Below are 14,529 nucleotides of genomic sequence, written 5' to 3'. Positions count from 1 at the left end.
CAAAACAATTTAAATTTAACATTAGTTTATATATATCTAATTAATCTCTAAATAATATAATACTTATTAAAATACACTATATAGTTAAAAAATCAAATAATTAAAAGCCGTAAATACGAGAGACTTTAGTCTTCAAATATAATTATTATCAACTTTAGTGTTATGAAATATTTTAAGATCTGTGAAGTATATTCTTCCATCTTGACTTTCTTAATTTATATAATATAAACGTAATTAATAACTTAAGATATAAAATATAATATGGTTCGCATTTGTTTGACCCCTGTTATGAAATTCCAGTTCCGGCACTGGAACTAACAATAGCCGCTAATTTAATTTGCAAAAGCATTGTGGTGATATCATATTATCATTCTCCATACATGATACATGCATTGGTTCTAGACTTAGTGTTGATGAAATTAAAAAGGCCTAGTGTAGCGACCCCTTGCCCTGCCACAAAGGAGTGCATTCTTTGGGATCGGAAGTTCATCTCTGAATGATTTGGAAGGTGTGTGTACCCTCACATACAGTTGCTGCCCCAAGTATTGCCTTCCCCAATTCTCAGACCTTAAGTTCCACATTCCCACGTTGTCTAGTGCCACGTATATTGCTGTCCATGACTTGGGGTACACCTAACAAGTTCACCAAATTCATTACTATTTTTGTTACAATTATATAACACTATGCATGCATGCTTATTACTTTGTACCTGAGTGGTGCATCTATATACAGCATCTCTCAGATTGTAATGTGCTCTACTTTGAGGTGTCCACCTTCCACTACCGAACCTGTTATACAATCTCACATAAATGTATATACACTAAGCATGGACATAGATTAAGAGCATAATGATAAGCTTATTACCCTACAACAAAGAAGGAATGTCCATCAAGATGCCATGACTGCACAGACTTCTCTCCATTTTGGAACACAATCTCCACAAAGTCATGGAAACTTGCCCCCATCACAGAGGTTTGGAGGTAGGCATTATTGGTTCCCCTTGAAGGGGTGGTAGGGATGGTCCCAACAGAGAAAACTCCAGGGATGTTGAAGTAGTCAGCTAGCTTCAATGGTGTATCTGGTGCAACATATGACACACCATTCACAGCATACCTCTGTTTTCCATTTATGAAATGAGCAGAGTTTGCCAGAATTATGGTTCTTGTTGGTTTGATTAGTCCGTAGGGGTATGATCCTTGTGGGTTTGGTCTTGGTCCACTTGCTGTCAGATTCCAACTAATTTCATTCAAACTACTTCAGAACTTGATTGTTTTAGTTACTTAATTCTAATAATATGTAACATGTAATATATATGCACACTCTCTACTATACCGTATAGTTTTGGCTTGATAAAGAGAGGAAGCAATATCTTGGGTAGGCCCTCGGGGAGGAGTAGTAGATAGATGCCGATTTGAGTCGCTATAGTGAAGAATTGCAGTGGTGGTGAGTACCCTTCTGGTGAATCTAGTGGAGACAACTATGTAGTAATCCTTTGGAGGTTGATCAGCAGTGACAAGAACAGAATAGGTCTGTCCAAGATGGATGTCAAGGGAAGAGTAAGTGTTCTGTATGGTGTGAGACCCTTCTACCTCCACAAGTTTCATCTTGTGCCCTTGGATTCTCATGTTGATTGATGTTGTCAACCCCACATTTGATATCCGCAATCTATATGTATTACCTGCATGAAGAGTAGTAGTACTCATATGCGTGACATGAAGAGTAGTTACATAAAAGAATACTATGTTAGATTGAAAACCAACCTTGATCAACAGTGAATGTGATTCCATTCCAACCACGTCCATTGATAACAAGTCCATCAGGAAAAGGAAGATTATGACCACGCCATAGGCTATGCATCAATTTCTATTATAGAGTAACATAGAAACAATTTAAGTCAAGGAATTGAAACAAATGTATCATTTAATATTGGAAATGGATGGTGGTTTTCCTTACATGATGGCCTCTCTTGTACCAATCTCCAGCAAGTATGATGTAGTCCTGAGCAGGAGGAGGAAAAGGAACCGGAATCCCTGGCCGGCTCCAGATCCTGATGGCGCCGAATCCTCCGGCGGCTTTTTGCATTTTAAGAGAAGGGAAGTAGAAGAAGCTTCCAATCTGGTCTTTGAGCTGAATAACATAAGTGAAGTTCTTCCCTGGTGGGATTGGACAGTTTGTGCCTTCAACTCCATCCTGCCATGAGTTCCTCCTATTCTGTAATCCATTCCTGCATAATGCATAATATATAATTGTATCTTAACAATATCAAATTTCAAATGAATGATGTGATATTCAGATCATTTTTCCCTTCATACTTGAATTCCCAACAAACACAGAATAAGAAATAGGACAACTTTATTATCCTCAATATATGGAATCAGACAAAGGCTATAATATTCTTGGACCAAGGCTATAATATTCTTTCTGATAATCAGAGATTGATTACTCGTTATTCATAGCATACATCCATTCCTCTGTCTCACTCAGAAATCAAAATATGCAATATGATCATATGAACAAATTAACAAAACACAAGCATAGGATTGGAAAAAGAAAGAAAAAAAAAAATAAACGATGCAAGAAAGAATTGTTACCATGAAATGAGGAATGGTTCTATAAGGTAGTTATAGACACTGATGATCAGGTTATCATTTGTAACCGCATCTATAGTGGGCCCTGGGAATTGCCCATTAATCAAGATCCCCTACAAAATTGAAAGAAAGAAACCAAGAACTGCAATGAGCTAAAACTTGTTCAACAAAAGACTAAGCATGAATCAGCCACAAATGAAGAAGAAATGCAATTCTTGAATTGTAAGCAACAAGAAAAGAAGAAAGTAAATGATGAGTGCATTAAGATTAAGGAAAAAGGGATCGTGACAGAACCTGTTGCTTAACACCAAGAGGATAAATGTCACCATAGGTGACCTTCCAAGTGAAGAACCTGTATGGGTTTTCAGAGTTGACACTGCCAACACAAAAGAATGCAATGGCAGCAACAAGAATGAAGGAACAAGAATGAGCATAGCATGCTCCCATTGTGAATACTGAACACACTTTCACGACCAAGAAGCAAGAAACTAAGGGTGGTTGATTGGAACTTGTAAAAGAGGCAAAAAGGAGTGTATGTGTTGCTAACTTGCTATTTATGAAGCCTTAGATTCCACAAGGCCTATTTCACTGCCACACTGTTACGTTGTTGTTAGAGTGTGCCAGGTATGAGTATTGCCATGCATGCACGAGAAGACTCGAACAAATTCCAGTAGTGGTTGGTATTATTGGAATTCATGAACTTGCATCTCACATTTATATAACTGGCTGATTCAACGCACTCTGCTTTTTTTTTTTACTCGTGATGTATTTTGTACAAGTTAGTTTTCAACTTTTCATGCATCTTGATTACGCAAAGTAATTTTTTTAGGAAAAGTACATGTAGATGTAGAAGATGAGAATACTAAATAATGTAAACAATAGATATGTTAAATGTTCAATTCGATAGGTATGCAGATGATTATGTTCATTTTTTTTTATTAGATGGTTATTTTTTTTTCGATTTATTCATACACAGTTAACAATGACTGGATGTTCAATTCATTAGGTGTGCAGATATTAAGGTTTAGAAGGTAATTTGGGGTAGAATGTTTTTCTTATTGAGTAAAGTATCGTTTTTATCCCCAACGTTTGGGGTAAGTCCTAAAGTTGTCCCTAACGTTTTAATAGTCCTATTTAAGTCCTTAACGTTTTAAAATTGACTCAATATTATCCTGCCGTTAGGGATCCGTTAACAGAATTGACGGCGGGACAAAATTGAGACGATTTTGAAAGATTAAGGACTTAAATAGGACGAAAACGTTAGGGACAAAAACGATACATAAAAATAAAATTTAATTTAATTTTACCTTTCAATAATATTAATTTTTTACTGTACATAGTATTCAATTATTTTTTAATTACATATAAATAAATTACACTTAATCACATTATTAAGGTTAGGAGCTCTGTCTATTGTATGGATTGATACTACTATTTTTCTACTTTAATTCATGTACTGATTTATATTTCAAGAATTGTTTTCGTTCTTTATTTTATGAATACAGGATAACATTGAGTCAGTTTTGAAACGTTAGGAACTTAAATAGGACGATTGAAACGTTAGGGACAACTTTAAGACTTACCCCAAACGTTGGAGACAAAAACGATACTTTACTCTTTCTTATTTTATTGGGTCGATTCTAAAACACATCGTTTACAAAATTATTGTTTACCTAGCAAAATCCATTTTTTTTATGCTTAAACAATGATGGAAAATGCACGCATGTGATTTAGAAAGAGTGGATGATACCAATCTGCCCATTTCACAAATCAGATGGTCTGTTTGTAGTCAAAGCATTAAAAAATTTTATAACATTAAAATTGAAAAATTTAATTTCTGTCTTCAGAAAATTAAAGTATCTTTAAAGTTGAAATTGTACTCTTTGATTTCACTTTTCACACAATAAAAAATTCACATTTTGGAGAATAAGCGAAAAAAACAATAAATTTGCAAATACCACGATTTGTCCCATGTTTAAATTTTTAGCTTCTTGATCTAAGCAGCAAATGTTATTGAACATCTTATTGATAATATTATTAAAGGAATGATTTAACAACATGCGGGGATAGCTCAGTTGGGAGAGCGTCAGACTGAAGATCTGAAGGTCGTGTGTTCGATCCACGCTCACCGCATTCTTTTGCATTTAATATTTTCCTGTCCAATAGCATAGAATAACTTTGTTAAAGTAATAATCTAACAATATGCGGGGATAGCTCAGTTGGGATTAGGTAAACTTAGAATCACTTTGCAAATGGTGACACTAACAAGTAACAAGGTAAGAGCTTCACAACCTATAACATTCTCTACTTCGAGATCCACTCTCATCTCTTAAAAGGAAAAAAAAAAAACAATATTTGACAAAGCAAGAAACAAAGCTCTCTACAAATCAGTGGTTATGTCTACATTATGTTACATATGGTTCCCAACTTGGCTAACAAATATGATTTCAAGAGATACATAATTAATTACAGGAACCCCACATGAAAATTATTCACCCTAAGTTTGGACCTGCACCCTCCTCTCTTTCCATTGCTCTAAAAAAATTCAAAACAATAATACCAGACATGACCAGTGGCCCCCTCAAAATTGAATTATTTATTTGCACCTCACAAAATGAATAGAAACACAAAGGGGAAAGCAGCAACCAAGCTGATGTACAAAATGTTATTACTTGCACAAATTTGAGTGCTCTTAAAGGCCATGAAACTCAACTTCTCCCCAGCATTGCTTGACTGAGTAGAATTCACCACTTGCTTGGTATTGTTGATCAGTTGCTTGCTGCATCATATGAAATGAATTATCAAAGTCAAGATTTGGGGAGGAAAAATCTTAATTGTAGAAGCATTCAAACTAAGCAGACAGTTTTTCACTTTTTCTTACCTTCCAGGAAATATACAGCTCCCGTGACCTGCAAAGCCATTTCCCCACAAGAAACAATAAACAAGAAATAATGTCAGTCACAATTGTTAGTCATTTACACCAAGGTTGTGTTGTATCATGTATTCAATCTTAATCTTATTCGTACACTAAGACGACTTACTCTCCTTCCCTATTCGATGAGATGTGTGACTCAAATCAATTGGGTCATACATCTCATTCAATAGTGAGAGGAGTGAGCCAGTTTAGAGTGCGAAGAAGAGCGAGTAAAAGAATACTTCTCTATACCAACAAAGAGATAACATTAGTTGCAGCATACTTAATAAACTTAAATTTACAAGCAAGAATGCTGCCAACAACTGCCTCTTTGGAAACTGGAAAAGTAAGACTTGATTAATAATATACTAAGGTAATACCTAAGCACCATGCTCAGAATCTTTGCAATTGTCAGGGAAAACAAGGGGCTCTAAGACAAACCAGCATTACCAAGAATTGGTTCCCCCATTGAACAAAGCCTACCATTAACAGTCCTCTTCTTCCTCCTTTTTTCCCACATAAAAAGTCAAAACAACCAAAGTGCCTTTGTAACATGCAGGTGCCACTCACAAATGTATTTCATTTAAGAAATCATTGCCTCTCCACTCCCACAGTTCCAATTTTATGTACAAAGAGTGAAAGAGGAGTTGCTTATACCAATACACAAGCACTCGTTCAATAAACTAAGCATGCATAACAAGAATTTCCTCACAAGTATAGTTGAAAATAACATTAACTCCTCTAAGATTAGGTGATATCATGTGTAACTATCCTAAATCTCAGAAGAAGTGAAAAAGGGTCTACTTCACATGGAGGAGTGTCATATGTAACATTACCTAATCTCATATAGGAGCTAGATGTAAATTGAAACCCTCCCCACTCATTAGTATAGTCAAATCCAGTGTCACACAGAAATCCATAAATTCGAATACAGATCACTAAGCATCTTGTGAAATTGAACTCAACATCAGTATCAAAGATTTAAATTGAATGAGGCACTTACTGGGGTCACTGGTAGTGATCATAGCTACACCCTTGAAGTCACAAGACTCAGTAGCCTTCCCTTGGTTGTGGTAATAACTATCAAAAGCATAAGAAGCATGGTTCTTGACATTATTAGGCTCAAAACAAGTCTCCCCAGGCTGAATATCAGAACAATTGGCCCTGCCCGGACCACAAGCCCAATCCAACGCCGCCTGAAGAGTCTTGCCATCAACACCATCCATTGCAACACAGTATGTCTGATTAGCACTATCATTTGCCAGAAAACCCCCAACACCAGACACACGAAGCAAGTAAGAAGGTGTAGCATTTCCATAGAACAAACCCCAATTTGCTTCTGAAACGGGTTCAGACCTCAAATCCTCATTGAACAACTCATATATATACACACTGGAAGTAGTTTCCGGATGTAATGGTGTCCCACTCCGATCAAAAACATGCTTTATCAAATTTGAGTTATAAGTATCAGCATTCTCTTTAGTGGCATACGGTTCTTTTGAATCACCCTTACTAGGCCAACCGGTTTCGGTTACAAGGACCACAACATCAGTGATATTGAAATTCTTCATTGAGAAATAAGCAGCATCGACCATAGCATCATAAACGTTGGTATAATGAAGCAGAGTATTGGGATCAACCATTTCCTTAGAAGATTTCAAAGGCTTGAAGAGTGAGTATTCAAGAGGAACCAAATCTTTGTTTTGCATAAACACATAATAAGGGTAAAGGTTAAGCATTAACGGCGACCCGGTTCTCGAGAGAAACTGAAGGAGAGGGAGGATAATTGAGGAGAGGCTCTGGTTGAAGAATGCTTGAGAAGGAGGAAAAGGTTCTTGAATTATGGAAGCAGAGTGAGGGGTTGAGATTTTGATGGAGTTTTCAAGTTTTGATGCAACGAGTGCGGTGTAGAGGGATTCGAGGGCGGGGAGGAGGAGAGGGGCGGAGGAGGGCACGGTGGTGAGCACCTCGTCGCCGACGGAGATTCCGGCGATCAGAGTTTTGGGGTAGTAAGCGACGACGTTTTTTCGGATCCATGAAAGAGCGGTGGTGTTGGAGGAACCGATTCCGAGGAGCTGGTTGTTTGGTACGCTGATGGTGACGCTGATGTTGGAACCCGACAAGGCTCCGAGGATGTCCGGGTTGGCGTCGTAGATTCGAATGTGTGTTATCTTCTGCTTCTTCAGGAACGAAACTATCTCTGATGGTGCAAGAAGGTTTGAGACATCAGTTCCTATGTTCACTCCCACGAAGGGTTCGTTCTTGTTTGAGGATTCAGCTGCAAGGAAAGTTGAAGAATTGAAGTGAGAATCAACAACAGAAACAAATGGGCTTGCTTAAAGTTTCAGGCTTTTTATTACCTAGTGGTGATGTCGGGAACTGAGTGAAGGCTATGATGAGCTGCAAGAGGGTGTGAATCATAAGGGTGTTAAGATTAGGTTTTGCCATTGATCATATGATAAGGGGGATTTGGATTCAGTATTTCTTCATCTTCTGCTTCTGGTTCAGTTGCTGAGGATCCTTCTTGCATTGTCTTCTAAAAATGCTCTTTGTTTTTGAGTTTTCTGTTGGGATTGAGATTTTGGACATGGGTTGGTGGGTTGGGGTTAATTTTTTTTGGCTTGGGTGATTCAATGGAAGAAGATTGAAAATGGTGTTGAGATTTAAAGTGGTTAATGGTGGATGGAAGATACTGGTTTGGTAGGAGACTTTAAAGGGAGTGTTTTACACTTTTACTGTATCTTTTTTGGAGTAAGACTAAGATCATTATACTATTAAACTTTGAGTTCATTCTTTACTAAACGTGACAACTATTTTTGCAAAGGGAGTGCTTAACTGTTATTGGAGTTTTCTGCATTATTTCTTTGTTGTGGCCCAGAGGATTTGTTTTGTTTGGTTCAACAAGTTTCCATGTGATGGAAATATGGAATTGTCTGAATTATCCCTTTCTAGAATCCTGTTGAAACCTGAAACCGACACTAGTGGCTACTGCTCATAAGTTATGCTTGCTGATGAAAATATGAATTTGCAAATTGCAAGATCAAAGTAATAAGAAAGTTAAATCAATGGGTTGGTGTATTACTCCGAGTGTCCTACTTTTAACTAATAATATGGTCCTACTCCTACTTATTCTTGCTAAACGGCAACCTGTTACATCATTTTAATGTAATACACACATACATACAAAAATGTATGTAATTACTAATTAGCAATGAAATTGAACTTTTCTAGATAGAGATGGATTTAAAATTTCAACAGGACAACCTGGCCTGCAGAGAGAGAGAGAGACTTTACTTGTTTACTGCAACATTCAAAAAGTCTCTCTTGCTTTAAACTTCCATCACATTCTCAGAAATAGATGTAATTTGATAAGAAAACCAAACACACAACCCACTAGGCCACTATAATATAGAATCTTATGCAGCAGAATAATTAATTAAGATTGGGTGAAGGGGTCATCACATATAGCATTGTCTGTTCAAAAAGCAGCAATGAGATTACTAGAGGCATTTACTTTGTGGACATAAACGTGTTCATTAACATAATTTAACTTTTGGGATATTGAAAGGCTCAGTATTATTTCACTCATTTATTTAGGATCTGCATTTTGCCTCTGTGGTGTATGCTTTTGAAAAAAGTTCTCCCAACATTAAGTATGATTATTTACTTTTGGCCTTTTATGGCATGGGTGAATTCAAAAAAGAAATTTTAATAGTTACACTAATCGAATTTCAATTTGCTAGTGAATAGTATTTTGCACATGTGAGAAATCTTTTACTGCCAACAACAATACAAACATAATTCTAAAGAACAAGTAGTTTGCCTTAAAATGTAAAAGGTATAGCAATAACATGACTATTTCTTATCTCATTATTATAAAATAAAGTATGGTTTTTATTTTAAATGAAAGACAAACTTTAAACAAAATGATCATAATTAAAATTTGATGAACACATCATAGAAGACATAATGCACCACCATAATGAAAGGATCACATTCACATGTGCACCAATAACAGATTATAATATTAACAAGGCTCTTATCATCCCTTCACCATTATCAAACTATTGAATAGCCCTTCACTTCATCTATTGCTTGCTTAGTCTCATAAAGGAACCTTTCGGTTACACAGAATTTCCCCGTGTATAGTAGCAACAGCTAGTAGTTTTTTAGAAACTTTTAATAAAAACCGAAATAATTAGTAAAAAGAATATTAATCATTATGTTTATGTTTACAATCGATGAGTCAAGTTTTAGATTAGTAACATTCTACAAGAAGGAGTTCGATTGATAAAGTTGGCAAGACAAACGTTTGTCTATATAAATTCAATAGTAAAAGGATAATGTTAGATAGACAAAAAAAATAGACAGAACTTGTCTTATTTAGCATTAATTAATGTTAAATAAGGTAAATTATGGCTGTTTTTGGCTGATTTTTTTTGGTTACTAAACATTTTCGATTGCAAAATGGTGGATGTAGTTTTGGAAGCAGTTATCAAGTTATACTTGACGGGAACGGTTACTTTGTTGAGTCATCATCAGATCGACAAGTGTCAGTAGGAGATTGGTGGAATTTGTTTATAAATAAGATAGCAAACAAGGGTTTTGGGGTTAAAAATTTTTCTCAAAAATACTCTCACAAAATCTCACATCCACAGTTTCATTTTCTTTTTAAGCACTTAATTTTTAAAATTAATTTGCTTTCCATTCATTAGTCCGCCGTTAAAAAACAATGAAAATATTTTCTTCTTCATCATGATAGAAATGAAAGACTTTGATGCATGGTAAACTGATATCAGTAAAAAGAGTAGCTTTTGCCCCTAGGTATTATATTTCAAACCAACCCAAAAATTTTCTTGCAAAAATTCTTTCAATTTTGATACGCAGTAAATCCGTTAAACAGTTTGCTTAGCCAACCTTGGATAAGTAAGAAGAAGTTTAGGATATTGGGATGTCCCAATTAATGCTCACTAAAATATTCTCTTTCATGGAGACCTAAAGTGGGGTTGCTCAATAGTGATTAGCAAAGTGGCAAGGTTCCCAATCCTATGATAAAAGTTAAGAAAAGAATGAACCTTTGCCTGAAAAAAAGAGGCAAAAGCAAAAGAAAAAGGCAGGCCTTAGATGGAGATAAAGTAATGATTATTTATTAATTGAGTAATTGAATAAGATGTTCTGGCATTGCCTATGCTAAAAAACCAAATACTAAGGAAGAAATATCGACGCTTTAACTAAAACAACGGGTTGAATATTTTAGTGATCACAAATGGGAATCTGAAGAGCTAGAACGAAAGAAGGAAAGGAAAAGATTGCTGAATCTGTATGCCAAAACCAATAAGTATCTTGTTAAGATAATTCTGCAAATAGGATTATCTGCATCACATTGTATAGTTCGTAACTGGCTAACTGCAAGAACCAGTGAGTTAACAATTACAAGAACCGATTGAAACTTGTACAGTTTTTTTAACGTGTATACAAAAACCTTGAATTACTACTCATTCATGCTTTTAGGATTTTATAAATATTTTAAATGACTTAAGTTTGACAATTTGTTTGATAAATTTAATTTTAGCTTTTGAAAATTGATTTTTATCTTTTACTTGTCAGATTAATTTGACATCTACATAATACATATTGTTCATGTCTTCATGATCATGTGTTACTTTTTTGTAATTGATAATGGATAGGAATATAGCACTCGTGTGTTGCTGTAGGATTATGAGTTGGGCTTTCTGTACCACACAATTTTTCAACATGACACTGCGATTCTATTTAATTTGCAATAAATTTGTATGGGATCCAGAGTTTGCAAGTGTAGTTGGGCCCTGAGACCCTTAGAAGAGCCCGTTAGTCATTAGTTACCACTTGTATGCTCAACACTTCTTTAAATTGTTACCTTCATTTATTTGTTTTTACTCTTGAATTATGGGGAAGAGATAATTACTGTAAATACTTCAGTTTCTGCTTCCTATAGCTTTTTTACACAATTAACTTTCCTCATGCTCTAGACTGCTTATCATTTCAAACACACCAACTGTTACTAGTATAGTAATACTTTTTTTTATTGATTGGTACTAGTATAGTAATACATGGCTATAAGTGAAACTAGTATTAGACCATTTTCGTTTGGCATGAGCTCAGGTAAACTCGCAAAATCTTACCACCAAGAGAGGAAACAGGACAGCTAATGTGGATAAAACAGTAAATCAATCCCTCCTTGCCGAGCAAACAATACACTTCAAATTTGAGGAAGGTTTCTTCCTAAAACTAGTATACATAGATACCAATTACCATTTACCAAGGCCATGAGAACATTCGTTTTGCTACCAAAACTACAGTTCCCACTTTCACTCTTCCACCGTATTGCCAAAATCTGTGAATAAATTTATTGACGGTATGGTTCGACGGATCATGAATCGAGCAATATACTCATTTCAGTTGATGATCATCATCTGAGGGCATTCACGAATGCCATCAAAGAATCAACGTCTCTCTTTTCGGAAGGATACTTGATTGGCCGAGAAGAGTGTTTTGGGAACAAGAGTATTGTGGGAAAGCTTCCCAGTTGAAGCTCACTCTTCGCATATTCTTTCTGCTCACCATCCGCTCTGAATTTTCCAACCTTCACTCCTGACCCTGCTAGCTTATCTGCCAACTCAACATATGATTGCTCCATAGCCTGTTAGAGTTCAGAACAAACTTGCTATTAGACAATCATAATCTCGAGCAATAATAAACCAAACTGAGAGCCTTAATTAGAATACTTAAGCTTCAAGGAATGTGATTTTACCTGACAGAATTGGCACCATGGTGCATACAGAACAACAACCCATGGTTCTTTTCGTTCCTCTGATTTTGCCAAGTTTTCAATTCCACTCCTGCTCAAGCTAACCACATTTTGGGTGTCAAATATGTCGGCATCTGTGGCAGTGCCGTTCTCGTGGGCAACCCCATTTCCATTAAGCTGGGCCGCATCTTGTTTTATATTTCCCTTGTGAAGACCACACTCCTTAGCTTTGGCATCCTCCCACCACCATCTTCCCTCCCTTTCATGTTGTCCAGGTAAAACTGGCCTCGTGCATGGCTCACAACCAATTGAAACATATCCTTGGGAATGCAACGCATTAACAGGCACATTCATGGTCCTAAGGAAGGTCCATATGTCGTTGCCTTTCACGTTTGCAACTGGGTTCCACTTTACAAGGCTACCAATTCCACCATCCATTCCTTCAAAAACCGGATCAACCTGGACAACAGGTATCTCAGACCTAGTACCAGGAGACTGGTCTTTTCTCTGTCCAGTTATCCACGCCTTGAGACCTTTCAGAGCCCTCCTTAAAGGTCTCACCTTCCTCACTCGACAGCACTCTTGATGGCCATCCTCATAGAACGAGAAGAGCCCCTTAGTCCTTACTAAGGCCTGAACCTCAACAGCATCCGGGAACATGTATTCAATGTGAATTCCATAACGCTTCTCAACATCATCAAAAAGTCTGTAAGTTTCTGGATTCAACCTCCCAGTGTCCAAACTGAATACCCTGAAGGGCCGACCAGTCAAATGTGCATACTCAATCAAAGCAACATCTTCAGCACCACTGCAAAAGGAAAAAACTTACTCATTAAACTCCAAGTCCAAATATATCTACAGAGAGTATACCAACCAAACTTAACTGTTCTGTATGACAAACACTATAATCATGCCTGCATTTGCTAGTAGGTAAGGCTTATGGAATAATGGGGACTGAGCCAAACACTTTTGCTAAACACATGATTAAATGTCTATATAAAACTTTCATAAATATATATAAATTAAATTCATATTGATATATGATAAGATTTAATTCATCAATTGATTTTAACATTTATACACTAAAAAGCATATTTATCGGCAAGTAACAAAAGTTCAATAAATTGCAGAATTTTGATAAGTGGGAATAAAAATTAATCACTATTTTGAATTTTTATTGGCAGCATATATAAAAAAGTATAAAAGATTAAAAAATTCCCAATAAAGGCTACAAAACAATTGTCCAGATACATTTGACTTTTTTCCCCTAATTAGTAGTAGCAAATTACAACTTGAAATGTATGCTAGAGTAATAGTCTCCAAAATGTTAGTTAGCAAATTCAACACTATCTCATCAATTACCATGCAAAGATCAAACATTTCGACCCACCTGAAGGCAATAGCGATGTCGTTGCCAAATTTCTCAAGGGCTTTGTCCATTATCTCAAGAGGAGAAGCATTTTCAAGGTCTCTCGCCAATTGCTCATAGTCTTCCTCGTCTTGCTTCTCACTAACCTCTGCAAATCCCAATACCAATTAACTCAGTCGCACAAGTAACTAACCAACTAACTAATTTCAAAAAGAAAAGTTCAAAATTTTCCCCTCAAACAATCCACTAGCAAGAGAAAACACGTACCAGGAGTTGCTATAGTCGCAGCAAGAGGAACAATGGAATCCCTACGTTGAGGCTCGGCGTTGACACGCATCACCAAGGAGCGTCTTTGGGTCAAATTAACAACTCCGGACGAACCATTTGGTCTCTCTGGAACCTTAAAGGAACCAATTTGAGGAGCTGAAAACAATAGAAACACTGAGACATTAGTCAAACCCTAAAAATGAATCCAATTAAACAAGTAATTCAAAAAAAAAAAAGATCAAAATAAAAAGCACACCTTTGGGATCGGAGGAGGAAGCAATTCGGGAGAAGAAGGAGGTTGACGCGGCGGTAGAAGAAGAGGAGGAAGTAACAGCGAGCGCCATGGAAGAAGAAATGGTAGCTCTAAAATCTAGAATTGTTACTTGGTGCTTACGTGGCGTGTGGTTATTGGTGGAGAGGAAAACGATGGCGCGTGGCTTCCGTAAGATTGAGCGCCCAAGTTAGACCTGGCTGTTGTGTTCGAACTGTAGATCATCAAGGTGTCATACATGACATATTTCTGTCTTTTCCCTTTTTTCATTTAATATTTATTTTATGTAACACTAATAATATAATTAAAAAAGAAAAACTTTTGAAAACTAGT

General features: G+C 36.4%; 3 protein-coding genes and 1 non-coding gene across 4 annotated transcripts; 1 reads left to right on the top strand and 3 right to left on the bottom strand.

Moving 5' to 3' along the window:
- LOC107635910 (L-ascorbate oxidase homolog) lies at positions 310-3,361 on the bottom strand. Its single transcript, XM_016339460.2, has 8 exons — positions 2,883-3,361; positions 2,592-2,701; positions 1,954-2,224; positions 1,761-1,863; positions 1,333-1,678; positions 865-1,236; positions 710-788; positions 310-632 (listed from the first exon to the last, which is right to left on the bottom strand). The coding sequence occupies exons 1-8, from the start codon at positions 3,033-3,035 to the stop codon at positions 420-422; spliced, it is 1,647 nt and encodes a 548-aa protein (XP_016194946.1). The 5' UTR covers positions 3,036-3,361; the 3' UTR covers positions 310-419.
- On the top strand, positions 4,649-4,721 carry TRNAF-GAA. Its single transcript has one exon. It is a non-coding gene; the product is annotated as a tRNA-Phe (tRNA).
- Positions 5,095-8,420, bottom strand: LOC107638632 (glucan endo-1,3-beta-glucosidase 1). The gene is made up of 4 exons (XM_016341984.2): positions 7,863-8,420; positions 6,506-7,780; positions 5,470-5,497; positions 5,095-5,367 (listed from the first exon to the last, which is right to left on the bottom strand). Exons 1-4 carry the CDS (start codon positions 7,948-7,950, stop codon positions 5,196-5,198), a joined length of 1,563 nt encoding a protein of 520 aa, XP_016197470.1. The 5' UTR covers positions 7,951-8,420; the 3' UTR covers positions 5,095-5,195.
- LOC107638633 (5'-adenylylsulfate reductase 3, chloroplastic) lies at positions 11,538-14,336 on the bottom strand. Its single transcript, XM_016341986.2, has 5 exons — positions 14,182-14,336; positions 13,926-14,081; positions 13,680-13,806; positions 12,293-13,097; positions 11,538-12,181 (listed from the first exon to the last, which is right to left on the bottom strand). Exons 1-5 carry the CDS (start codon positions 14,267-14,269, stop codon positions 11,951-11,953), a joined length of 1,407 nt encoding a protein of 468 aa, XP_016197472.1. The 5' UTR covers positions 14,270-14,336; the 3' UTR covers positions 11,538-11,950.

This window comes from Arachis ipaensis, chromosome B04, assembly GCF_000816755.2.
Source record: "Arachis ipaensis cultivar K30076 chromosome B04, Araip1.1, whole genome shotgun sequence".
NCBI lineage: Eukaryota > Viridiplantae > Streptophyta > Magnoliopsida > Fabales > Fabaceae > Arachis > Arachis ipaensis.
The sequence above is the reverse complement of the archived record's forward strand: the minus strand, read 5'-3'. Positions and strand labels throughout refer to the sequence as shown.